The 27,836-nt window shown below is 46.1% G+C and overlaps 1 protein-coding gene across 1 annotated transcript in view; it reads left to right on the top strand.

Annotated features, from left to right (window-relative positions):
- Window positions 1-3,168: 3,168 nt before the first annotated feature.
- emx1 (empty spiracles homeobox 1) overlaps window positions 3,169-27,836 on the top strand; it is a 53,015-nt gene continuing 28,347 nt past the window's right edge. The window contains exons 1-2 of the mRNA XM_072580373.1: window positions 3,169-3,608; window positions 7,825-8,009. Of these exons, the coding sequence (XP_072436474.1) occupies window positions 3,260-3,608; window positions 7,825-8,009 (534 nt within the window). The 5' untranslated portion in view covers window positions 3,169-3,259. The remainder of the gene's footprint in view (window positions 3,609-7,824; window positions 8,010-27,836) is intronic.

The raw sequence follows: 27,836 nt of genomic DNA, 5'->3' as shown, positions 1-27,836 counted from the left end.
ATATCCCTGGTAGTGGGGTCTGTTTGGAGGTGGCGGAAATGTCGGTGGATGATTTGGTTTATTTGAAGGTTGGTAGGGTGGAAGGTGAGCACCAGGGGCGTTCTGTCCTTGTTACAGTTGGAGGGGTGGGGTCTGAGGGCTGAGGTGCGGGATGTGGACGAGGTGCATTGGAGGGAATCTTTAACCACGTGGGAAGGGAAATTGCGGAAGGGATGCTGGACCTCCTTTTAGGGAATGAAGCTGGGAAAGTGGGAGATGCGGAACTGGCGGCAGATTTCCTGATAATGACAGAAAGATTGAAGGTAATTATGGAGAAGGACAAGGATGGCTCAGCAGTAAAGGTTCTAACTTGGGGATGGCCATCTCTAATTATAGTTAAGACAGGGTCTGGTTAAAGTGGACTGGGCGGAGCCAGTGGCAGGAAAGTCGAATCAGAGCATTCTGAAAGGGAACAGTGAGAGTGCAGGGTCAACTTATTTCTGGATTGGTGAAGGGTAGGACCAATAAATCCAGGAAGCCCTGGATATCAAGACATGGAGAGGGCTGGATAAGGAAACAGAAAAGAGCCTATGAGAGGTAGCGAAAGCTCAAAACAACAGGTGCCCGAGAGGAATATAGACACTTCAGGGGGTTACTTTACAAAGGAATTCAGACAGTGAAGAGGTGACATGAAAAAGGAACAGGCCAGGAACATGAAGGAACATGTTTGATAAATATATCATGGGAAAGAGGGAGCAGGGCTTATTTGAGACAAACATGGCAAATTGTGTGTTTAGAAATCAGGGAGAGGGAGCTGGGATATACGGAAACAAATTAGTGTCGAGATGGAGCAGGTATTCCCGGTTTTAGGAGAATTCAAAGTGGATGAATCCCCAGAGTCAGGTGGGGTGTACCCCAGGTTGCTGTGGGAGCTGAGGGAGGGACGTTCCTGTCCAATCCTCTCTGACCCCGGGAGAGCTAGGGCAGCACTGGAGGGCAGTTAATGTGGCACCGTTATTCTAGAAGGGAGCGAGGGGTAGACCAGGGAACTACAGAGCAGTCAGTTTAACATGTGGTCACTTGTCCCCTGTATCCCTGTTCCCTTTCTGAGTAAAACCCCGGTCTCTCAGATTGCAGACAGGGGCAGCTTTGTCTAGTCAAACCCACCTCCCATACACCCCCGGTGGACTCTCATCTCAGTACAGCAGACAGATACACAGACTGCAATCCCAGAGTCTCCAGTAAGGATTCCCAGCACACTCCGTCCATAAACCTGTGAAGATCGGGACACCGAGGGAAGGAGCAGCACACAACTCCGTTCAAGCACGCTGGCGATTTTGTAACGATAGCTTAGTGCAGCCGTCGTTTTAATGTCAGCTGCTTTAACTTGACAGGACCGTGGTGATGGAAAAGCACAGCATCCGAGCAGCAGGAGAATCGATGTCTCGGGCAGGAATCTCACTTCCTCCTGCTTTAGCCTTGACTCCTGGCTGTGGAAGGTAGAGGTGACAGAGATGGAACTTATTCAGGAATAAAGGCTTTACATTTCCCACTCGCTGGAGCAGCTCCCATGCACACAGCACCCCGTGTCCCACAGACTCTGCTCTAAGCTCCAACTGTAAATGGTTCATACTCTGTGTTCAATGTTTCTGTTTGACTTTTATCGTCGCTTCCGAGAAAGGAAACTAAGTGTGTTTACTGAGCACTGGAACTGACAGTTTTCTCTCGAAATCTCAGACACACGTGTCAAAACATTGATATCTGATCCTAATGATCTTCACACACGCGTGTGACAACCTTCATTCACACATCATCAGATCAGACACACTTCCACAGCAATCTTCATGACACATTCCACTCCCCACCCCCCCCCCCCAACCCTCCCCCTTCGGGACACACACATAAATAATGCCCCCCCCCCCCCGCTTATACTCCCTGAACTCCAGGCAACCGCCTCTCCTGCCTCATCACAGAAGCCAATATTTCCCACACCCTCCTCACTCTAACCCCAAAACTCCCCAGCCGCCCGTTAAGATCAATCGTGGCGAGAAATTATCCAAATACACCTCCTTGTCACTCCCCCCGGCTCCTGACCTTTCCCCCCAGTTTCCAGGGAAAATTAACAACTGGATTCGGAATCAGAATGCGAGCCACACGACAGATAATATGCATTAAACATCCCTCACCCCCGCACGCTGACATAAAGCAACGATTAAAATATAAAATCTTTAGTGCGGGCCGCTCTGTTTCATTTAAAGAAAGCTTTTTTTTTCAGTATAATTTTTTGTAAAAACCCTATTTCAACTTTTTGTAGAATTTTAATTGGAGAGGAGATCGTGTCCCATAAAAGTGTAAATTCTAAAACACTGTGATTAAAAAATAAACACAAAGGGGAGATATTCATTAGATCTGGCAGTATCTGGAGAGAGAGAGAGTTAATGTGGCAGATGAGAGAAGTTTGTTTTTAATCAGAGAGAGAGAGGGAGAGGAGGGTGGGGGGTGGGTGGGAGGGGGTGGATAAGGGAGAGAGAGGGGGGGGGGGGGGGTGGAGAAGTTCACCTCCCAATACACAGTCCCTGAACTGAACGCCTCACCGTTCTCCCCAGAGGAACCACTAAGCCCTTCGCTGTCTTTGTTCTGTGACAGAGCTCCCTCTGCAACCCACACAGGTAAGAAGCCGAAAGGGGAGGCGAGAGGAGACATTCTCCAATCCCCACCCCCCCCCCCCCCCCCAAAACCCCCTCCTCCTCCTCACTGACCCCCGCCCTCCCCCCCCCCCCCCCCACCCCAACCTCTTCCTCCTCGCCCCCAGGGCTCTGAAAAGCCCAGGCCCGGATGCTTGGGACACTGCCTGTTTCCCAGGTGAACTGACCAGTGTGCGCAGGTGAAACGCCAGTTCCACAGCCACGTATCAACCGATTTCAGCAGCCTCCCTCCGGTATCCCTCCCTCCCTCCCTCCCTCCTCCCTGCCCCACCTCCTCTCCTCCTGCCTCAAGAGCTGTGTGTGAGAGAGACAGAGACAGAGGCACAGTACTAAGCTGCACTTGGGATCACACTGAGGGTAATTTTTTACCTGGGATTTGAGTACACGCTCCAGATTGTCCCCCTTCCCTGACCTGTCAGGCACAACCGTCCTTCCCAAATCAGACTTAAAATAGGGGGGGAGGGGGGGGGGGGAGAAAGCAAATTCAACTCCACCTGGTTATTTTTAAACAAAACCTTAGCTGCCTAGCCTCCCCCTCTATCCCTCCCCTCCACCCACCCCCACCCTTTCCCAGAATGTTCCAATCAGTCAGCAAGCGGTGTTTTACCATCGAGTCTCTGGTAGCGAAGGACAGCAGCCCCCTGTCGCCCCCGGACGAGCCGCTCCGACCCACCGCTGTCACCTACTCGCCGTCGGCCGACGCCTTTGCGAGCAGTTTCCAGACGGCGGGCCGCTCGCTGTACTCGGGACCCGAGCTGATGTTCCAGGACTCGGTCAGTCATACTCCGCTGTCCGTTCACCCTCACCAGCTCGGAGCTCACCACCTGCAGAACCCGCATCCTTTCTTCACTCCCCAGCACAGGGACCCGCTCAACTTCTACCCCTGGGTCCTGAGGAACCGATTCTTCGGCCACAGATTCCAAGGTAAGCGGGAACGTTCAGGGAACAAATTCCTTCGGCTTTTATAAAACACGGGAAACTCCCGTTTGTCGACACGGGCTGAGAACTCATAGACAGGGCGAGATGCGAATGTATAGAAATTACTGTATGCGAAAAGGGGCAACGAAACCTGTATAAAAATCATATGCAGCTTCAAGATAATGTATATATATATATATATATATATATGTTCAATATTTAATCAGCGCATTTGTTCATAACAATATTCTATAGATAACTTAACGAATAAAAATTGTATCTTCTCGGTATAACCTGCCAAATGGTTTATATTTCAAATTCTCTAAATTCGTGTCAATCATTGCAACCAAACTTGTTAATGAAAATACATTACAGCGACCAGGATTAATAATCCTTTTCAAATATCCAACCGGTTTAAATATCAACAAGAGTTTCTGCAGGTCAGTGTTGTGGGCAAGTTGCTGTTTATTTTGGGGACACACAGTATTTGAGCTGTTAGGTATGTTTTTGCACAACTCTGTGTCTCCCGTGCTAATTCGTACAGTTCAGTAAATGCCATGTCCGCATTTCCAATTGTGAAATGTAAAATGAATACGCGGAACATGAGGGCGCAAATTAACATAATTGTTACATTTCTTTTCTTCAAAATGAGCAACAATTAATGCTATTTTTTTTTTGGAAAAATAACCTGTGCAGTCCCACAATAATAAAAAAAACCCAGAAGATATTAAGGCCGTTTTCGGATTTTGGTTTTCACTTCACAGTTTAAATCAACTCGTTCGATTCGATACAAGGGAGCGGACAGATAAAGTGAATCCGATTCGCGGGAAAATGGTCTGTTTTTTTTTTCGCGTCTAATTTCCTAATCAAGGGTCAGGTTGAGGTGTATCCACTGAATGTCTTCAGTCAAAATAGAGACAGCTTTCGGTGGACTCCGTGTCTGGTAGAAACTTCCTCCAAACCAGGGGATGAGCGACAGAGTTTATCCAAGGGCCAGTTCCCAGCCCCAAAGGCGCAAGTGAAAATCCCAGCTTCCAGCCAAATGTTGGACAAAAAGGGTCCATTGAGGGGGTGGGGTAAAGGGTAATTCTAACACACATACAGTCCGAGTCGAGAGAAAGACATTGCCGGCTCCGCCGCTCCGTCTCAATGCTATCTCTCAGATGAACCTTGACACCCTCTGACAGTGGGACATTAGCTTTCTGAAGTCAGGCCCTCATTCACCCAGAGTCAACCAGAGAAGACTCTGCATTTTGGGGCTGTTTTGAGAATTCCCGACCCGAGCTTTCAATGTTATTTTTTTTCAGGGTAAGAAATACAGAGCGGAAAGGGACAAAATAAAAGGAGATGTTAAATCCAGCTGGCAGGACAGGACAGGGCTGGAGGGGCGGAATGGCCTCTTGTTCTGTTTATTTTAATGATGGATTACCGAGCAGTGTATGGTGCAGAAATGGATGCTTTTGAGCAACAAAAACATCACTTTCTAACAATTTCAAATAACCTGAAATTGAATTAAAAGCGAGCAACGATTTATATGCGTGTTCCTTCAGAATATGATCAGTGACAGGAATGGGGGGTGGGGGGGGTGGGGAGGGAGGCCGGTGGGGGGAGACCTCAGGGAACAGTTGTGTTCAGCCACTGGTTCGTTTGGATTTTGGAGTCATCTTTGGGGGGAGACGCTGCTATCTCGGGGATGATTAACTGGCTGCACTGGGCAACTTCAGCTCATTTCATCATCGATATCACTGCCCTGTATACAGCAAATAAAACAACACAAAACCCCTGACATGCTCCCGTTTTATCTCCCCCTCTTTCTTGTTTGAACAAAAGCGAAAGCTCTGTTTCAGTTCCGTTTAATTCCTCAAGTTCAGTTCGGGTTCCTCTCCGCCGTTCGGTAAATCCGCGCGTTCACTTTCAATGGATTTCATTTGGGCTCCCCAGCTAAATCCCAGAACTCGAAGCCAGTCCCAAAGGTCAATCCCAAATTGAACACCTCAAGAAAAAAAGTTTTGAAAAATTAAACAAATCGTCCTTTTAAACTTACCCGAACTTTCAAAACGTTGAACGGCCGTTTCTAACACCTATCTCTCTCTCTCTATCACACACACATCAAATCAAGAAACTCAGCGGGAACAGGATGTTCCGGAGAGAACAGGAACAGTGCTGTCAGTTAAACTCCGCTTGTTGGTGTGTGACAAGCGCAAATTGATAAGATTTTGTTCTGGGTAGTCGTTTTAAACTCACCCCCGTTCAATCCTCATTGCTTACGGTTTAATTCCCTTCATGGGTACACAGTAAACCGATCCAGAATCGGTGGAGTTGGTAAAAACGAGGAGAGAGAGAGAGAGGTGTGAGAGAGGGGCTAAAAGAAACGAAAGAGATGTAGTGAGAGAAATACTGACTCCGGGTGAATGGGGGGGGGGGGGGGGGAACGGAGTGAAAAGGTTCTGTCACAGATTAGGGAGAGGATGCCCAGGGAGGTAGGGCAAGGGGGGGAGATGGAATGTGAGAGAATAAATGGAAGGAGGGAGGAAGGAAGGAACTAGTGAACGAAATAGCGCGGGAGAAGGAGGGGTGGGCGAGAGAGGGAACGAGAAAGAGGGGACGAGAGGGACAGAATAATAGTGACAAAAACGAAAGAGGGGAAAACAGAAGGAAAGAGGGAAGGAAAAGCAGAGAAAGAGAGTGTAAGTCAAGCATGCGACAAACTCAGCAAGAAAATCTCTTTTACAATTAACATGGAACTAAATTTTTTTTATAGTTCAGAATTCCATGGTGTTTGAACCAGTCCCTGCCCCGTGATGAGACAAGACACTATTCAGATCATCAAAACCCGTCCCTCTCGGAGAGAAAGCCCCGAGATTAATGAAATCTCTGGGTTACTCACTATTGGGGAATGTTAGTTTACAGACTCAAACCCCAAATCACCGCAGATGCTGGAAATCAGAAACAAGGAAACAGAAATTGCCGGAGAAACTCAGCAGGCTTGGCCGAATTTGTGGGAGAGGGGGGAGAGGTAGATAAACAGCTATTATTTTTTTCTCGAGAAATGTGCTGATGCTGCTGCGGGTTCAGAACCGAGAGAGAAACCTCCTGGATTTACCTCAATGGACCAGGGGATGGAGGATGTGAAACTGAGCACCATCCCCTCATTCCCCCACCCCCTCTCCCACCAATCCCTTCCCAGCCCCACATTAATCCCAATGGGCTGAGACTGGAGCCAAGAGTGTTCAGGAATGTGGGGCTGTGTGGAGGGACGCGCTGTTAACCGAGAGTTAACTGAATATTTGATCAAGGCCACACAATCTGTTCCCCATCCTTCCCCGACACGCGGCTGGGGAGACAGACAAGTATAAATTAAAATCAAGGCCGTGCAAAGAGTGGGTCCGTCGGCCCTTAGAATCGACTGCCCGATTCTAGATTATCCGTCTGGATTTTTGAGTTTTCAGTAGGCAGATATCGGAGGATTTTATATATTCAAGGATTGACTTTCCATGGGATAGAGAATTCCCAACATTCTCTATAAACGCGAACTCCCTGTCTCGCACCGAAAAGCAGACCAGTAAACCCTTACCAGAGTTACTAAAAGCTTTAGTAAGCATCCACCCCCCCAACAAAATCGTAATCCCGTTCACTCTAGGACGCGAAAGGTTTTACACATGATACAATCCCTTCCTAACAGAGATTAAACAGCGGATGAAACCGATTTAAACACGATACTGCGTGAGCATAAATCTACAATGTTAATTTAAACTGAATTGGTATTTCTGAAGAGTGATATTCCTGATTTTTCTGTTTTGTTTTGGTGACGGTAGGGTGTGGAAGGGTGTGCTGGAGCTGGGTGATAGACCCTGTTAACAGCGGCTCTTTGTAGAAGCGTCTCAGTGCCAGCTCGGCCCGGCCAGAAAAGGTCAACCCTTCCATTTCCAAAAGCCGCCAAGTTATAACTTAAAGGGCGCTTTTGGGGAATTCTTGGTTGCTGTGCGATTCGTAATGGAGACAAAAAAAAGGACACGTGCAAAAATTAAAGATAACATTGGAATTAAAACCAGAAAGAAGGCGAGGGTACCCACAAGGGGAAACATTCAAATGGCAAATCATACATTGGCAAGGAACAAACTAAAATATTTCGGGTGATTTTTGCCCCAGACTGTTCCGGAGTTGGAACTCAGTCGGTTAGACAGCAGCTCAGACCTCTCTCTCTCTCTCTCTCCCCACCCAGGGGCTGACTCTGCCCATGACACCATGTTACTGCACGGCCCGTTCGCCAGGAAACCCAAGCGAATCCGAACCGCCTTCTCACCGTCTCAGCTGCTCCGCCTGGAGAGAGCCTTCGAGAAGAATCACTATGTGGTGGGGGCCGAGAGAAAGCAGCTCGCCAGCAGCCTTAGCCTGTCCGAGACCCAGGTAACAGGGGGAGAAACACTGTCCTGGCTACTCAGCTGGGTACAGGGTACACACACACACACACACACACCCAGGTACAGGGTCCACACACTGACCCAGGTACAGTGCCCACTCACACACCTGGGTATGGATACATAGACACACTCACCTGGGCACAGGGCCCACACACAAACACACCCGGGTACAGGGTACACACACACACACACACACACACACGTACAGGGTCCACACACACACACCTGGGTATAGTATCCACACACATACCCAGGTACAAGGTCAAAACACAGACACACCCGGGTATAGGATATACACACACACACACCCAGGTACAGGGCGCATACAGACCCACGTAAAAGGTATACATACATAGAACATAGAACATTCCAGCGCAGTACAGGCCCTTTGGCCCTCGATGTTGCGCCACCCTGTCATACTAATCTGAAGCCCATCTAACCTACACTATTCCATGTACGTTCATGTGCTTGTCCAATGACGACTTAAATGTACTTAAAGTTGGCAAATCTACCACCGTTGCAGGCAAAGCATTCCATACCCTTATGACTTTCTGAGTAAAGAAACTACCTCTGACATCTGTCCTATATCTATCACCCCTCAATTTAAAGCTATGTCCCCTCGTGCTCGCCATCACCATACTTGGAAAAAGGCTCTCCCTGTCCACCCTATCTAACCCACTGATGATCTTGTATGTCTTTATTAAGTCACCTCTCAACCTTCTTCTCTCTAACAAAAACAGCCTCAAGTCTCTCAGCCTTTCCTTGTAAGACCTTCCCTCCATACCAGGCAACACCCTAGTAAATCTCCTCTGCACCCTTTCCAAAGCTTCCACATCCTTCTTATAATGTGGTGACCAGAACTGTACACAATACTCCAAGTGCGGCTGCACCAGAGTTTTGTACAGCTGCAGCATAACCTCATTGTTCCGGAACTCGATCCCTCTATTAATAAAATACAGATACACAGACACACACCAAGACATACAGACACACAAACACACATATACACAGACGCAGACACACACACACAGACACAGCTGGGTACAGGCCCCCCCCCCCTCCCCCCCCCACACACACACACATACACACATACACACATATCCGGGTACAAGGTACACACACAGACACACCCAGGTGCAGGCTACACACACACACACACACACACACACACACACACACACACCCGTGTACAGGGCCCATACACACCCAGGTATAGGGTATACATACAGATACACAGACACACACCAAGACATAGAGACACACAAACACACATATACACAGACACACAGAGTTCATATCCGGTTTTGGGTAATGACTTACCACGCCCCTGTACAGATAGAATCTCTGCCATGGTTGCTGCCATGGTGATGTGACATTCTTATGAATGTGTCTTTTCTCAATGATGTCCTGGGTTAATTATATAACACTGTAATTTCCTGGGATCATTAGACATACACAATAATGTCCTGGATAATTAGAGTCATAGAGATGTACAGCATGGAAGCAGGCCCTTTGGTCCAACTTGTCCATTATGACCAGATATCCTAAATCAAACTATTCCAATTTGCCAGCATTTGACCCATATCCCTCTAAACCCTTCGTATTCATATACCCATCCAGATGCCTTTTAAATGTTACAATTGTACTAGTCTCCACCACTTCCTCTGGCAGCTCATTCCATACACGTACCACCCTCTGTGTGAAAATGTTGCCCCTTAGGTCCCTTTTATACTTTTCCCCTCTCACCCTAAACTGATGCCCTTTAGTCTTGGACTCCCCCACCCCAGGGAAAATACCTTGTCTATTTACCCTGTCCATGCCCCTCATGATTTTATAAACCTCTGTAAGGTCACTTCTCAGGCTCAATAGTGCCCTTCATAATTATACCACACACACACAAACACATACACACATACATCGTCTCATTCTTTGATAATTACACAAAGGACTGTCCTGGGGTCATTATATCTCACAATTATGTGGCTGCTTGGCTGAAACGTATAAAACTTATAAAATATTGAGAGCACATGACAGTGTAGGTGTGGAGAGGATGTTTCTGCTGTGGAAGAATCTGGAACTAAAAGGGTCACTGTTTAAAATCAGGGGTCACCATTTATGACAAAGATTAGATGGTTCTTTTCTCTCAGAGGGTGATGACAGTGGGGCTGATGGCGGTGTAGAGGGGGTGGTGGTGTAGGGGAGATGGTGGTGTAGGGGACATTGTGGTGTAGGAGAGAATATGACAGGGTGATGACGGTGGGGATGATGGTGGTGTAGAGGGGATGGTGGTGTAGGGGAGATTGTGTCAGGGTGATGACGGTGGGGATGATGATGGTGGGGATGATGGCGCTGGGGTGATGCGCGGTGTAGAAGGGATGGTGGTATAGGGGAGATGAAGGCGTAGGGGTTGTGGTGTGAGGGTGATGGTGGTGTCACGGTGATGGTGATGCCAGGGTGATGGTGGTGGGGATGATGGCGGTGGGGATGATGGTGGTGTAAAGGGAATGGTGGTACGGGGGAGATGGCATATAGGGGAGATTGTGGTGAAAGGGAGATTGTGGTGTCAGTGTGATGGTGGTGTCAGGAATTTGGCAGTGTAGTGGAGATGGTAATATACTGTAATGGTAATGCCAGTAATCTAGAGCTTCCAGCTGTGCACTGGAGACACGGCTCCATCATTTGACAAATTATGGCAACTGAATTCAATATATATCCTGAAATAAAAGCTGGTTTTCTGATAATCGTGTAACTGCTGTTCTTCATTTTCAAATCCCATCGAGTTCACTAATGTCCTTCTGAGTAAGAAATCTGCTATCCTTTCCCAGTCTGGGACTCCTAACCCCCTCTGAACTGCCTTCTGGGTAATTATGGTTTGGAATTAATTCCCCAGCCGACAACACGCATTTCCTGTGAATTAATTGAAAAATGTTATCGTAATGTGCTGATTTATGATCCCACCTGATGGTGATTCCAGACAAGTTAAATCCCAATGTGAAACCTGGCTTGATTGATCATAAGTTTTATTTTTGTTTTTTACTTACTATGGTGGAAAATAATGGAATTTATTGACAGCAGCTTGTTAATGCAACTGGTGAAATTCCACTGGGATCAGTTACAATGTATGTTTGTGACGTAGGTGAGGACAGTGAAGGTCCTATAGCTAAGCTTGCATATGACACAAATACAGGTGGGAAGGTAACTGGTGAGGATGTAACAGAGTCTGCAGAGAGATATGGACAGGTTCAGTGAGTGGGCAAAAACGTGACATGGGGGATTTCAATCTGCAGGTGGACTGGGGAAATTAGGTTGGTAGTTGATTGCAAGAGAAGGAATTTGTGGAATGTCTTTGAGATGGCTTTTTGGAGCAGCTTATGGTGGAGCCCACTAAGGAATAGCCAATAATGAATTTAGTGTCAAAAAATAGGGTGCTGGAACAGCATCTAAGGAGCAGGAGAGTTGATGTTCCAGGCAATAATGGAGTTAGTGTTGTGCAATGAGGCAGACTCGATAAAGGAGCTTAAGGTGAAGGAACCCTTAGGAGGTGGTGATCATAATTTGATTGAATTTACTGTGCAATTTGAGAGGGAGAAGATAGAATCAGAGGTAACGGTGTTACAGCTGAATAAAGGCAACTACAGAGGCATGAGGGATAAGCTGGGTAGAATTGACCGGGAGAGGAGCCTAGCAGGAAAGATTGGGGAACAGCAATGGCAGGCTTTTCTGGGAGTAATCCAGGAGACACAGTAGAAAGTCATCCTGAGGAAAGAGAAGCATGGTACAGGGAGGATAAAGCAACCAATGCTGACTAGGGAAGTCAAGGATAGCAGAAAAGCAAAAGAGAAAGCATATGATCTGGTGAAGGGCAGTGGGAAATCAGAGGATTGGGAAGCTTACAAAGACCAACAGTGGGCAAGAGGAACAGAAATAAAGAGGAAGAAGGTTAAATATGAGGGTAAGAAGACTGTGAGAATTTCTTTAGATATATAAAGGGCAAGAGAGAGGCAAAATTGGACATAGGGCTGCTGGAAAATGATGCAGGAGAGATAGTAGTGGGGAACAAGGAAATGGCTGTGGAACTGAATAATTACTTTGTGCCAGTCTTCACATGGGTAATGTGCCAAAAATTCAAGAGTGTGAGGAGGCAGAGCTGAATATGATGGCCATCATGAAGGAGAAGGTGCTAGAGAAATTGAATGGCCTGAAGGTGGATAAATAACCTGGATCAGATGGAAGATGTCTAAGGGAGATAGCTGAAGAGATAGTGGAGGCGTTAGAGGTGATCTTTCAGGAATTGCTAGAATCAGGGAGGGTCCCAGAGGACTGGAAAATCACTAACGTGACATACCTATTTAAAAAGGGAGTAAGGCAAAAGACGGAGAATTACAGACCAATTAGCCTAACCTCAGTTGTGGATAAGATCCTGGAATCCATTGTGAAGAAAGAGATTTCTGAATATTTGGAAGTGTTTGGGAAAATAGGACAAAGTCAGTATCAAGGGGAGGTCATGCCTGACAAATCTGCTAGAATTCCTTGAGGAAGTAATGAGCAGATTTGACCAAGGAGAGCCATTGGCTGTTATTTACACTGACTTCAAGAAGGCCTTTGACAAGGCGCCACACAGGAAGCTGCTGAGTAAGATAAGGGCCCACGGTATCAGAGGCAAGGTGCCAGCATGGATAGAAGCTTGGCTGTCTGGCAGAAAGCAGAGAGTGGGGTTAAAAGGATCCTTCTCAGGATGGCAGCTGGTGACAAGTGGTGTTCCACAAGGGTCGGTGTTAGGACCACAACTTTTCACTTTATACATTAACGATCTGGATGAAGGAACTGAGGGCATTCTGGTTAAGTTTGCAGATGATACAAAGATAGGTAGGGGGACAGGTAGCACTGAGGAGGTGGGGAGGATGCAGAAGGATTTGGACAGGTTAGGAGAGTGGGCAAAGAAGTGACAGATGGAGTACAACATGGGAAAGTGTGAAGTCATGCACTTTGGTAGGAAGAATAGAGGCATGGACTATTTACCAAATGGGGAGATATTCAGAAGTCTGAAGTGCAAAGAGACTTGAGAGTTCTATTCCAGGATTCTCTCAAGGTAAACTTGCAGGTTCAGTCAGTTGTTAGGAAGGCAAATGCAGTGATGGCATTTATTTTGAGAGGACTTGAGTATAAAAGCAGGGATTTACTTCTGAGGCTCTATATGGCTCTGGTTAGACCACATTTAGAGTATTGTGTACAGTTTTGGGCCCCATATCTCAGGGAGGATGTACTGGTCCTGGAGCAGGTTCAGAGGAGGTTCATGAGAATGGTCCCAGGGATGAAACGCTTAACAGATGAGGAATGTTTGAGACTCTGGGTCTATATCGATGGAGATTAGATTAGATTACTTACAGTGTGGAAACAGGCCCTTCGGCCCAACAAGTCCACACCGACCCGCCGAAGCGCAACCCACCCAGACCCCTACATTTACCCCTTACCTAACACTACGGGCAATTTAGCATGGCCAATTCACCTGACCCACACATCTTTGGACTGTGGGAGGAAACCGGAGCACCCGGAGGAAACCCACACAGACACGGGGAGAATGTGCAAACTCCACACAGTCAGTCGCCTGAGGCGGGAATTGAACCCGGGTTTCTGGCGCTGTGAGGCAGCAGTGCTAACCACTGTGCCACCGTGCCACCCACCTGGCACCGTGCTGCCCACCGTTTAGAAGGATGAGGGGGATTCTAATTGAAACTTACAGAATACTGAATGGCCTGGACAGAGTGGACATTGGGAAGATGTTTCCATTGGTAGAAGAGAATAGGATTCTGGATTAGTGGTGCTGGAAGAGCACAGCAGTTCAGGCAGCATCCAAGTAGCTTCGAAATCGACGTTTCGGGCAAAAGCCCTTCATCAGGGCTTTTGCCCAAAACGTCGATTTCGAAGCTACTTGGATGCTGCCTGAACTGCTGTGCTCTTCCAGCACCACTAATCCAGAATCTGGTTTCCAGCATCTGCAGTCATTGTTTTTACCTCGTTGATTTTAACCCTACTGCGAATCCTCTTGCAAGGATGCCTGCCTTGAAGAAGTTTTCCTCCTCTCTCTACAAGAATCTCAGGGAGTCCCTCTCCCACTGCAACTCCCAGGTCATTTCCTCTGCCCTGAAGCTCTTACAGTTTCCTCATTTCCCCTTCCCCCACCTCACCCTAGTTCTAAACTTCCAGCTCAGTAACTGTCCCCATAACTTGTCTGGACTTGTCCGACCTGCCTATTTCCTTTTCCACCTATCCACTCCAACCTCTCCTCCTTGACCTATCACCTTCATCCCCTCCCCCACTCACCCATTGTACTCCATGCTACTTTCTCCCCACCCCCACCCTCCTCTAGCTTATCTCTCCACGCTTCAGGCTCACTGCCTTTATTCCTGAAGAAGGGCTTTTTCCCGAAACGTCGATTTTGAAGCAATTTGGATGCTGCCTGAACTGCTGTGCTTTTCCAGCACCACTAATCCAGAATCTGGTTTCCAGCATCTGCAGTCATTGTTTTTACCTAGGAGAGAATAGAGACCCAAGGGCATAGACTTAAGGGAAGACCTTTTAGAATGGAGGTAAAGAGAAACTGCTTCAGCCAGAGAATCTATGGAATTCACTGCCATAGAAGGGTATGGAGGCCTGGTCATTGAGTATATATAAGACAGAGATAGATAGGTTCGTGAGTATCAAGGGGATCAAGGGTTACGGGGAGAAAATGGGAGAATAGAGTTGAGAAACTTATCAGCCATGATTGAATGGTGGAGCAGACTCAATGGGCTGAATGGTCTAATTTCTGCTCCTATGTCTCATGGTCTTCTGATAGTTGGAATATTACTTGGGTAAGTCTGAACTTATGCACTTTAGAAACAGAGAAAATAGGTGCAGGAGTAGCCTTCAAGCCTGCACCACCATTCAATACCGTCATGGCTGATCAAGCCATCTCACTATCACATTCCCATCCTCCATCCCATACCCCTTGATCCCTTTCGTCACAAGGGCCACGTCCAGCTCCCTGCTGAATATATGGCAGGAAGAATAAAGGAGCTGAATATTATTTAAAAGGAGAAAGACTGCAGAAAGCTACAGCACAGAGGGATTTAGGAGTCCGAGTGCAGGAAATATGAAAATCTAACATCCACATTCAGTGATGGGGAAATAGGGAAACCAAATAGAACGTTGGATTTCATTTCAAAGGGCATGATGTATAAAAATAGGGAGGTCCTGCTAAAATTATACAAGTGTCAGTCAGACCTCAGCTGGAATATTGTGAAAGATTTACTGGTTTTGGAAACAGTCCAGAGAGGGTTCACCAGGCTGATTGCAGGTATGGAGGGACTATCTTATCAGGAGAGGTTGACAATGTTGGGCCTGCGCTCAGTGGAGTTTAGATGATGAGAAGTGACCTGATTGAAACAGACAAGATTGTTAGGTGACTTGACAGAATAGATGTAGAAAGGTTGTTACCCCTTATGAGAAAGTGAGGACTGCAGATGCTGGAGTGTCAGAGTCAAAAAGTGTGGTGCTGGGAAAGCACAGCAGGTCAGGCAGCATCCGAGTAACAGGAGAATCAATGTTTCGGGCATCAGCCCTTCTTCAGGAATATTGGTGGGTGGTGGATTGGAAGGGGGCTGAGAGATAAATGGGGTGGGGTTGGTGATGGGGAGATGGTAGCTGGGAAGATGATAGATGGATGCAGTTGGGGGGTAATTGTCACAGGTTGGTGAGAAGGGTGGAGCAGATAGGTAGTATTGGATAGGTAGGATTGTTCAAGAGGGCAGTACTGAGTTGGATGGTTAGATCTGGGATGAGGTTGAGTAGGTTGGGCGGAGGGGCGATGAGGAAACTGGTGAAGTCAACATTGATGTCATGTGGTTGGAGGGTCCCAAGGCGGAAGATGAGGTGTTCGTCTTCCAGTTGGTAGACAGCGTGGATTTGGCGGTGGAGGAGCCTGAGGTTTTGCATGTCCTTGGGGGAGTGGGAGGGGGTGTTGAAGTGGTCGGTCACAAGACAGTGGGATTGTTTGGTGTGTGTGTCCCTGAACCACTCCACAAGTTCGCGTCTTGTCTCCAATGTAGAGGATGTTTCACCTTTGGGGAATGTCTGGGACCAGAGGGTATAATCTCAGATTAAGGGATCTCACATTTGAAAAATAACCTTCAGCACACGTCTCTGCTGATTAAAAGCAAAAATAATTTTTAAGAGATGTCTTAATTTTTCTATTACAATTTCCTTTTATGCATCTATCCTTTCTTGCCGATTTCATTTTGACAGGAGTGATATTAACTTTAAATGCATCTTTGAATACATCTGCAGCAATTGTATTTCACGTACATCCATTTTAATCAAAACATTGAGTTTTCTTAATGTTTGCTCTTGATAAAGTATACACTGACATATGCCTTTTCTGGCTATATAAATGATCTTCAAATTGTATAATTACAACATCAAATCCTAATGAAATATCCTTAAATTCTTGTTCGGAAATCTTTCAAGAAAAGTGACGGAATTGTGATTTGTAAAATAATAGTCTCTGCAGAGTTGTTAGAAATATAGGGTTCAAACTTACTTCTCTGTAGTTGAATAGTTTGTGGGCATGCATTCATAAATAAACAACCATGCAATTCCATTTTATTCTCCTATAAAACCATTCACCAACACTGATGCACTAATATGAACAGTAATGCAAGCTTTGTGCAATTCAGTGTAGCTAAAACTGGTGTAGTTGTCAGTACAGCTTTGAAGTTATCAAATACACTGTGACATTCTTTTGTTGTTTAAAATTGCTGGACTTGTTCTAACAAACTTGTCAAAGGAGCCATTCCAGTGCTGAAATTCAGAACAAATGTTTAATAAGATTCATACATGCCAATGTATCACAAAATATCTTATTTCGACTTAGGCACAGGGAATTACAATTACAAAGTTATTTTTGCTCTTGTAAGTGTTATTTGGTCTTGTCCCATGGTAAATCACTTTTGTTTTAGAAAGTTCTTTTTTAGCCAAATGTATGTCCTAATTGGCTCTTTGTAGCTGACCAAATAATTGTTCAAGAGCAGTAAACATTACTCTCTGATTTAACTAAACCATGCCGATGCATTTATGTAGACAACACACTTGTGTAATCCTTCATAGACTTTATTTGTTAATGTTGAAAAGTTGCTGGTACATTTTTCACTCCTAACCATATAGCTTATAATGATAAAGTATAGAAAAGTCACCATGGTCCTACTGTCTCATTTGAGAGAAAGAGAGACAACTGGGAATGAGTTTAACCTGAGGGCCACCAAATCTCAGGGAAGGATAAAGTTGAGAATACAGGACCTTAGACTCCCTACAGAGCAGAAGCAGGCCATTTGGCCCATCACGTCCACACTAACTCTCTTTCAAGCATCTCACCCTGATCCACCACCTCCATCTCTGCATTTCCCAAGGATAATCCATTTGGCTGCATATCCCTGGAACTATGGGCACTTGCATGACCACATTGATTTTGTAATGATCTATGCAGTACAATTTGATTTGGTAAGGTCTGGTGAATCTCACTTTTAGTAGTTCCCCATGTTCTCCAGCAACAAATTCTGAACTTTGACCTTTTTACTTGCTCTAATTTTCATTATTTGTTGAGCACCTTTTAACGCTTTTTGACCAAGTCACATACTTTGGTAAGATCTTTTTGGACATTGGACACATTGGTTGGATCTCTGAGCTCTGTTTTATGAAATTTCCATTAATTAAATTAATGGGCTGTCTCACCTCATGTACATCTGTTCAAAAGGACTGAATGTTGCGGACTGAATGTGGCATCCCTCACAGCAAATGGTAACATGGGAATTTCTTTTCCCAATTTCTGACAATAACCACAAATCTTTAAGGTTTGATACCATCTTTCTAATGCTTCTCAAGATTATGAATGAACATAGAACATAGATAGAACATAGAACAGTACAGTGCAGAACAGACCCTTCAGTCCTCAATGTTGCGCCGACCTGTGAACTATTCTCAGCTCGTCCCCCTACACTATCCCAAAATCATCCATGAGTTTATCCAAGGATTGTTTAAATCTCGCTAATGTGGCTGAGTTAACTACATTGGAAGGCAGGGAATTCCACTCCCCTATCACTCTCTGAGTAAAGAACCTGCCTCTGACATCTGTCTTATATCTACCACCCCTCAATTTGTAGTTTTGTCCTCTCGTATAAGCTGAGGTCATCATCCTAAGAAAAAGGCTTTCACTGTCTACCCTATCTGATCCTCTGATCATCTTGTACGTCTCTATCAAATCCCCCCTTAGCCTTCTTCTTTCCAATGAGAACAGATCTAAATCTCTCAGTCTTTCCTCATACGACATTCCCTCCAGACCACGCAACATCCTGGTAAATTTCCTCTGCACCTTTTCCAATGCTTCCACATCCTTCCCGAAATATGGGGACCAGGACTCTTTCCCTGCATTGGAAACATTTGGTTAAGAGGAGAGTTTGGACACACTGGAATTGCTTTCCTTAGAGCAGAGAAGATTGAGGGGGACATGATCGAGATATATAAGGTTATGAAAGACACAGACAGAGGAGACAGGAGGGGACATATGTCCTTGATGATGGGCCCAATGACCATGGGGATAAATTGAAGGTAAGGGCCAGGAGGTGTAGAGCAGATGTGAGGAAAAGCTTTTTCATCCAGAGAGTGATGGGAATCCAGAACTTACTGCCTGTAGGGATTGTAGAGGCAGAAACCCTCACAACATTTAAGAAACATTTAGACATGCTCTTGTAATGTCAAGACATTTGGGTGGCACGGTGGCACAGTGGTTAGCACTGCTGCCTCACAGCGCCAGAGACCCGGGTTCAATTCCCGCCTCAGGTGACTGTCTGTGTGGAGTTTGCACATTCTCCCCGTGTCTGCGTGGGTTTCCTCTGGGTGCTCCGGTTTCCTCCCACAATCCAAAAATGTGCAGGTTAGGTGAACTGGCCATGCTAAATTGCCTGTAGTGTTAGGTGAAGGGGTAAATGTAGGAGTATGGGTCTGGGTGGTATGCGGGTTGGTGTGGACTTGTTGGGCCAAAAGGCCTGTTTCCACACGGTAAGTAATCTAATCTAAACATTCAAGGCTGTGGGCAAAGTGCTGGAAAATGGGATTAGAATAATGAGGTGGCTGTTTTTGACTGGTGTGGAGGTGTGGACATGATAGGCCAAAAAAAGCCTTTTTCTGTAGATCGCTATGATTCTAGACATCTCCTGATGCTGCCTGGCTTGCTGTGATCTTCCAGCCTCCTGCCTGTTTACTTTGGATTCCAGCATCTGCAGTATTTTTTGTCTCTAATTAACTTTCAGAAATGTGTTTTAGTCTGTCGAGTCCTAGTATAATGGAAGGAATTATTTTATTGGCATCACTTTTGGGGTTCTGGCTTTTCTCATTTATTACTTTGCCTTCCTTCAATTTGATTCTTTAAACTGTCTTTATTAGTTGTATCAGAGATTTCAAGAACAGTGATGGCATGTTGGAGCTGCACAGAACTCCAGTTAGATCACAGCTGGAATACTGTGTGCAGTTCTGGTCACTGCGTTGTAGGAAGGATGTGGTTGGACTGGAGGGGATGCAGAGGAGATTCTCCAGGATGTTGCCTGGGATGGAGCATCTCAGCGAGGAAGGGAGGCTGGATAAGCTTAGGTTGTTTTCTTTGAGCGGAGAAGGCTGAGCGGGACCTGATCGAGGTGTATAAGATTATAAGGGGCATGGGCAGGGTGGATAGGGAGCAGCTGTTTCCCTTAGTCGAAGGGTCGGCAATAAAGGTGGGGGGGGGGGGGGGCCTAATCTTAAAGGAGGAAGGTTAGCTGGTAGTTGAGGAAATCTCTTTTCGCCCAGAGGGTGATGGATTTTGGAATGCAGGGTCTAGGAGGGTAGTTGAAGCAGAATATCTCACAACCTTTAAAAACCTTGGAGGAGCAGTAGAAATATCATAATATTCAAGGCTACAGCCCTAGTGCAGGAAAGTGGGACTGATGTAAGTATTCGTGTATTGTTGGTGGTACTGAAGAGCCTCCTCTGTACTGTATGATTCCGTGATTCCTAAGTAAACTTACTAGAACTTCACATTGTTTTTCCCCTAAAGTTGAGAGCGTATTGTCTAATTGTGCCAGCATTTCAACCTTTGATATGGACCAGACCAAACTCCCTCAAAACATGTTAAGGAGATAGCCGAGACCCTAACTCGCAAAGTGCCAGCTGTTGCATTCAGGATGGAATTTGATTGGTCACACTATCAGGTTTGAAGCAAAATGCTCTTTTTCACGCACTATCGTTAAAATACGGACAATATAAAAATTAAAGAATTGGCTTAACTGTAATTCTATAGAAATTCTTAACAAAACTGTAAACTACTAATTAACAATTTTGGCTTGACTTTTCCTTACTCTTAAGTGACTTCCTCCTGATAATTCATGTGCTACCCGCAACACCTCCCTTCTATTACCCACTGGTAATATCACTTAATGAGCTTCTGCACATTTCTCATCTGCCTGATGGTCTCCATTTCCTCATCAAGACATCAGTTTTAAAACTTAGTAACATTCTGGGATTCACTCAGATTTTTCTTCTGTCTGTGCTTTTTCATACAACCGCTTTAGTTTTTCATCTTTCTATTGTAATTCAGCTAAACTAAAAATATTTCCACCTGTTCCCTTTCCTCCTCAGTCATTTGATCAAGCATCGTTTCTGATAATTAAACTTCAACTTCCTTATCTTTCCTCCTTGATTTATCCTCCATTGATTTGATTTGATTTATTGTACCTAAGGACAGTGACAAGCTTTGTTTTGCAAACAGTACAGGCAGATCATAGTAAACAAGAACATACAGATCATACAGTGCTTAGACAGACTGAGGCATACAAGGCTGCACAAGAGTTGCACAAAAGCAAGGTCAACATTATTTAAAATTAGTGGTCCGTTCAGCAGTCTGACAATAGCCGGGAAGAAGCTGTTCTTGAATCTGTGGGTGCATGTGTTCAAGCTTTTGTATCTTCTGCCTGACGGAACAGGTTAGAATTGAAAAATGTGGTGCTGGAAAAGCACAGCAGGTCAGGCAGCATCCGAGGAGCAGGAGAGTGGCCGTTTCGGGCACAAGACCTTCATCAAGAATGTTGGGGGGATGGGCCCTGAGAAATAAATGGGAGGGAAGGGGGTTGGGGTGGGGGTGAGATAGCTGGGAAGGTGGTAGGTAGATGCAGGTGGGGGGTTATGGTGATAGTTGGAGGGGAGGGTGGACCGGTGGGTGGGAAGGAAGATGGACAGTTTCTTCCCACCTACCGCTGCACCCTCCTTTTCAACCTATCACCATAACCACCCCACCTGCATCTACTTATCACCTTCCCAGCTACCTCACCCCACCCCAACTCCCTCACTCCTATTTATCTCTCAGCCCCCCCCACTCCCGCCACATTCCTGATGAAGGCCTTATGCCCAAAATGTTGACTCTCCTGCTCCTCGGATGCTGCCTGACCTGCTGTGCATTTCCAGCATCACACTTTTCAACTCTGACTCTCCAGTATCTGCAGTCCTCACTTTCTCTAAGGAACTAGTTGGAAGAGAGCATTACTGGGGTAGGAGGAGTCTTTGATGCTGCTGGCAGCTTTGCCATGGCAACAAGAAGTGTAAATAGAGTTGGCAAATGCAAATTCAGTAAAATAGATTGTCTCACATCCAATTCTAGAAGCAGGAAGAAAACCCCAATCTTTAGCTGTAACATAGAAAGGAATAAGAGCTTCCACACTCAGCTACTGAAGGATAAAACTAAAAGAAAATCCTGGTTCTGTGGAAGCTTGACCCAACCCAGTCAGGATGCTTCTATTGTTCCAACTTAAAAATAAACAGATCTCACAAGCTGTTTACTTTCTTGACTTTGAGCTGACTGCTCACCATCTCTACCTTAACCTTTCTGCATAAACAAAGCCAGGACAAAATACATCTCTCAAAGTCATAGCATCATCACACCAGTCACATTGTAAGGAGGTAAAAACAATGACTGCAGATGCTGAAAACTAAATACTGGATTAGTGGTGCTGGAAGAGCACAGCAGTTCAGGCAGCATCCAACAAGCAGCGAAATCGACGTTTCGGGCAAAAGCCCCAGTTCAGGCAGCATCCAACGAGCAGCGAAATCGACGTTTTGGGCAAAAGCCCCAGTTCAGGCAGCATCCAACGAGCAGCGAAATCGATGTTTCGGGCAAAAGCCCCAGTTCAGGCAGCATCCAACGAGCAGCGAAATCGACATTTCGGGCAAAAGCCCTTCAAGGGCTTTTGCCCGAAACGTCGATTTCGCTGCTCGTTGGATGCTGCCTGAACTGCTGTGCTCTTCCAGCACCACTAATCCAGTACATTGTAAGGAGGTTCATTTTGTGAAACATCTACCTCTCCTCCACCCTTACTGTTATACTATAAGTCATCCTGCACTACTGTTATCACCTAACATACTTGTTCTTTCTTCTCTTCCTTCCGATGATGGTATTAGAACATAGAACATAGAACAATACAGCACAGAACAGGCCCTTCGGCCCACGATGTTGTGCTGAACTTCTATCCTAGATTAAGCACCCATCCATGTACCTATCCAAATGCCGCTTAAAGGTCGCCAATGAATCTGACTCTACCACTCCCTCGGGCAGCGCATTCCATGCCCCCACCACTCTCTGGGTAAAGAACCCACCCCTGACATCTCCCCTATACCTTCCACCCTTCACCTTAAATTTATGTCCCCTTGTAACACTCTGTTGTACCCGGGGAAAAAGTTTCTGACTGTCTACTCTATCTATTCCTCTGATCATCTTATAAACCTCGATCAAGTCACCCCTCATCCTTCGCCGTTCCAACGAGAAAAGGCCGAGAACTCTCAACCTATCCTCGTAAGACCTACTCTCCATTCCAGGCAACATCCTGGTAAATCTTCTCTGCACCCTCTCCAAAGCTTCCACATCTTTCCTAAAGTGAGGCGACCAGAACTGCACACAGTACTCCAAATGTGGCCTAACCAAAGTCCTGTACAGCTGCAACATCACCTCACGACTCTTGAATTCAATCCCTCTGCTAATGAACAATAATACTCCATAGGCCTTCTTACAAACTCTATCCACCTGAGTGGCAACCTTCAAAGATCTATGTACATAGACCCCAAGATCCCTCTGTTCCTCCACCTGACCAAGAACCCTACCATTAACCCTGTATTCCGCATTCTTATTTGTTCTTCCAAAATGGACAACCTCACACTTGGCAGGGTTGAACTCCATCTGCCACTCCTCAGCCCAGCTCTGCATCATATCTAAGTCCCTCTGCAGCCGACAACAGCCCTCCTCACTGTCCACAACTCCACCTATCTTTGTATCATCTGCAAATTTACTGACCCACCCTTCGACTCCCTCCTCTAAGTCATTAATAAAAATTACAAACAGCAGAGGACCCAGAACTGATCCCTGCGGAACTCCACTTGTAACTGGACTCCATGCTGAATATTTACCGTCTACCACCACTCTCTGACTTCGACCGGTTAGCCAGTTTTCTATCCAATTGGCCAAATTTCCCTCTATCCCATGCCTCCTGACTTTCCGCATAAGCCTACCATGGGGAACCTTATCAAATGCCTTACTAAAATCCATGTACACTACATCCACTGCTCTACCCTCATCCACATGCTTGGTCACCTCCTCGAAGAATTCAATAAGACTTGTAAGGCAAGACCTACCCTTTACAAATCCGTGCTGGCTGTCCCTAATCAAGCAGTGTCTTTCCAGATACTCGTAAATCCTATCCCTCAGTACCCTTTCCATTACTTTGCCTACCACAGAAGTAAGACTAACTGACCTGTAATTCCCGGGGTTATCCCTATTCCCTTTTTTGAACAGGGGCACAACATTCGCTACTCTCCAGTCCCCTGGTACCACCCCAGTTGCCAGTGAAGACGAGAAGATCATTGCCAACGGTACTGCAATTTCCTCTCTTGCTTCCCACAAAATCCTAGGATATATCCCGTCAGGCCCGGGGGACTTGTCTATCCTCAAGTTGTTCAAAATGTCCAACACATCTTCCTTCCTAACAGGTATCTCTTGTAGCTTATCAGTCCGTTTCACACTCTCCTCTTCAACAATACGGTCCCTCTCGTTCGTAAATACTGAAGAGAAGTACTTGTTCAAGACCTCTCCTATCTCTTCCGACTCAATACACAGTCTCCCACCACTGTCCTTGATCGGACCTACCCTCGTTCTCGTCATTCTCAGGTTTCTCACATACGCATAGAATGCCTTGGGGTTATCCTTGATCCTATCCGCCAGGGATTTTTCATGCCCTCTCTTAGCTCTCCTAATCCCTTTCTTCAGGTCCCTTCTGGCTATCCTGTATCCCTCCACTGCTCTGTCTGAACCTTGTTTCCTCAACCTTATGTAAGCCTCCTTCTTGCTCTTTACTAGACATTCAACCTCCCTCGTCAACCAAGGCTCCCTCACACGACCATTTCTTTCCTGCCTGATCGGTACATACATATCAAGGACACGTCGTATCTGCTCCTTGAAAAAGTCCCACATTTCCACCACATCCTTCCCTGACAGCCTATGCTCCCAACGTATGCTCCTCAAATCCTGTCTTACAGCATCGTAATTTCCCTTCCCCCAATTGTAAAATCTTCCTTGTTGTGCGCACCTATCTCTCTCCATAACCAAGGTGAAAGTCACAGAATTGTGGTCGCCATCACCAAAATGTTCACCCACTAACAAGCCCACCACTTGTCCCGGTTCATTACCGAGTACCAAATCCAATATGGCCTCCCCTCTGGTTGGACAATCTACATACTGCGTTAGAAAAGCTTCCTGGACACACTGCACAAACACCGCCCCATCCAATCTACTTGATCTAAAGAGCTTCCAATCAATATTTGGGAAGTTGAAGTCGCCCATGACTACAACCCTGTGGCTTCTGCACCTTTCCAAAATCTGTTTCCCAATCTGTTTCTCCACATCTCTGCTGCTATTGGGGGGCCTATAATAAACACCCAACAAGGTGACTGCACCTTTCCTATTTCTGACTTCAGCCCACACTACCTCCAGAGGCAGATCCCCCTCAAACTTCCTTTCTGCAGCCGTTATACCATTTCTAATTAGCAATGCCACCCCCCCTCCTTTTTTACCACCCTCCCTAATCTTACTGAAACATCTGTAACCAGGAACCTCCAACAGCCATTCCTGTCCCTCATCTATCCATGTTTCCGTGATGGCCACAACATCGTAGTCCCAGGTACCGATCCACGCCTTAAGTTCACCCACCTTATTTCTGATACTCCTTGCATTGAAGTATACGCACTTGAGCCCATCTCTGTGTCCGCAAGTAGTCCCTGTCAGTGCTACCTTCTCCACAGCCTCCCTACAGTCTTGAACATCCTGACACACAGCTAGCTTACTTGCTGGACTACAAGTCCGGATCCCATCCCCCTGCCAAATTAGTTTAAACCCCCCCGAAGAGTGCTAGCAAACCTACCCCCCAGGATATTGGTGCCCTTCTGGTTCAGGTGCAACCCGTCCTGTTTATACAGGTCCCACCTTCCCCAGAATGCAGTCCAATTGTCCAAATATCTGAAGCCCTCCCTCCTACACCATCCTTGCAGCCACGTGTTCAACTGCACTCTCTCCCTATTCTTTGCCTCTCTGTCACGTGGCACCGGCAACAACCCAGAGATGACGACTCTGTCTGTCCTAGCTTTTAGCTTCCAGCCTAACTCCTTGAGCTCTTGAATGACCTCCCCACCCCTCTTCCTACCTATGTCGTTGGTGCCAATGTGTACCACGACTTCTGGCTGCACACCCTCCCCCTTAAGGATTCTGAAGACACGGTCCGAGACGTCTCGGACCCTAGCACCTGGGAGGCAACAAACCATCCGAGAGTCTCGCCCATGTCCACAGAACCGCCTGTCCGTCCCTCTAACTAGAGAGTCCTCTATAACTAGCGCTCTCCTCTTCTCCCCCTTTCCCTTCTGAATCTCAGAGCCACAGACCCCTTCACTGCAGCTTACACCTGCAAGGCTGTCCCCCCTAACAGTTTCCAAAGCTGCATACTTATTTTTTAGGGGAACGACCACAGGGGAACCCTGCACTGCCTGTTTCTTCCCCTTCCCACCTCTAACTGTTACCCAGCTACCTCTGTTCTCTGGCGTGACTATGTCCCTGTAGCTTCTATCGATCACCCTCTCAGCCTCTCGAATAATCCTCAGCTCATCCAGCTCCAGTTCCAGTTCCCTAACTCGTTCGGTGAGGATCAGGATCTGACTGCATTTCCTGCACACGAAGTCGGCAGGAGTATCGGTGGTCACCCCTACCTCAAACATCCTGCAGGAGGAACATTCCACCGCCTGCGCTGCCATGACTGTACACTGTCTCCAAAAACAAGAACACTGAGTCAATAACCTGTGGACTTTAAAGTTAGGTTAGAGGAGGAGGGCGGGAGGGAGGCCCTACGGAAGTAGGACCTGGGGTCTAGAACACACCCACTCAAATACTAATCACTTGCCTTCCCGCCCAGCTATGCGCTCCAACCTCACTTCCGCTGCCCGCTACAGGTAAGTAATTTTGAAACAAACTGTCTTACCTTAGCTGTAGTCTCCCGGGTTCGTTTTTCCTCGGCCGCTGCTCCCACTCAAATGACCGTTGGTGATTAAAGGGGGAGTATTTATACTCACCGTTCTCCTTCCCGGCTGCCCCTCTGTTTACCGTCACTTCCTCTGCTGCTCCCGCTCTTTTTGTGAGGAGAGAGAAAAAAAACCGCTGCCCGCTACAGGTAAGTAATTTTGAAACAAACTGTCTTACCTTAGCTGTAGTCTCCCGGGTTCGTTTTTCCTCGGCCGCTGCTCCCACTCAAAAAATATTACTTTAACATGTTTGTGCAACATCTCCAAATCTTAGTCCTTTGGCATTATCAACTAGATAAATCTCTTTAGTAATCCTCCCTTTTAGTTTGTGTGGATAACTGAAGCTCACTTTCAAAGCTTTCACCAACACTTTGTCTTCTGTCCTATTTGTAGCATCTTTGTTAGCCCATTTATCATCTTTGCCTATAGAATCTCTAAATGTTCCTTGATTTGATTTATCATTATTGCATGTACCGAGATACAGTGAAAAGTTCTGTTTTGCGTGCAGTACAGGCAGATCATATCATCCAGAGTGCATTAGGATAATAGAACATAGCGAGGAATACAATGTTACAGCTGCATGGAAGGAGCACAAAGAGCGAGATCAACATTAAATTTAAAATTTGAGAGATCCATTCAGAAGTCTAATAACAGCGGGGAAGAAGCTGTTCTTGAATCTGTCGGTGCGTGTGTTTAAGCTTCTGTATCTTTTGCACAATGGAAAAGGTTGGAAGAGATTATAACCAGGGTGGGAAGGGCCTTTGACTATTTGATTGCTTTCCCAAGGCAGTGGGAAGTGTAGATGGAGTCAATGGATGGAAGGTTGGTTTGTGTGATAGCTTCTTGTGGTCCTGGGCAGAGCAGTTGGAATACCAAGCCTACAATGCATCTGGATAGAATGCTGTCTATGGTTCCTTTGGTATCTTGTATACTTCTTGAAGAACAAGGACATGTCATCCAACACTGAGAATATTTTTTCTTAAACATATTTCAATGATTAGTTTGAATGGATCTCTTTTGTCATGACCAATTTGAAGGGACTAAATCCAATCCTCGATTCTTTTGGGAACTTCCTGTGTGAAAATAACAAGCAATCCAATCCCTTTTCCCAATCCTGAATGTATTTGTGACAATATGCCTTCATCATTGTCCT

The sequence above is a fragment of the Chiloscyllium punctatum genome, chromosome 1 (genome assembly GCF_047496795.1).
Source record: "Chiloscyllium punctatum isolate Juve2018m chromosome 1, sChiPun1.3, whole genome shotgun sequence".
Lineage (NCBI taxonomy): Eukaryota > Metazoa > Chordata > Chondrichthyes > Orectolobiformes > Hemiscylliidae > Chiloscyllium > Chiloscyllium punctatum.
This window is presented reverse-complemented; position numbering and strand designations above follow the sequence as displayed.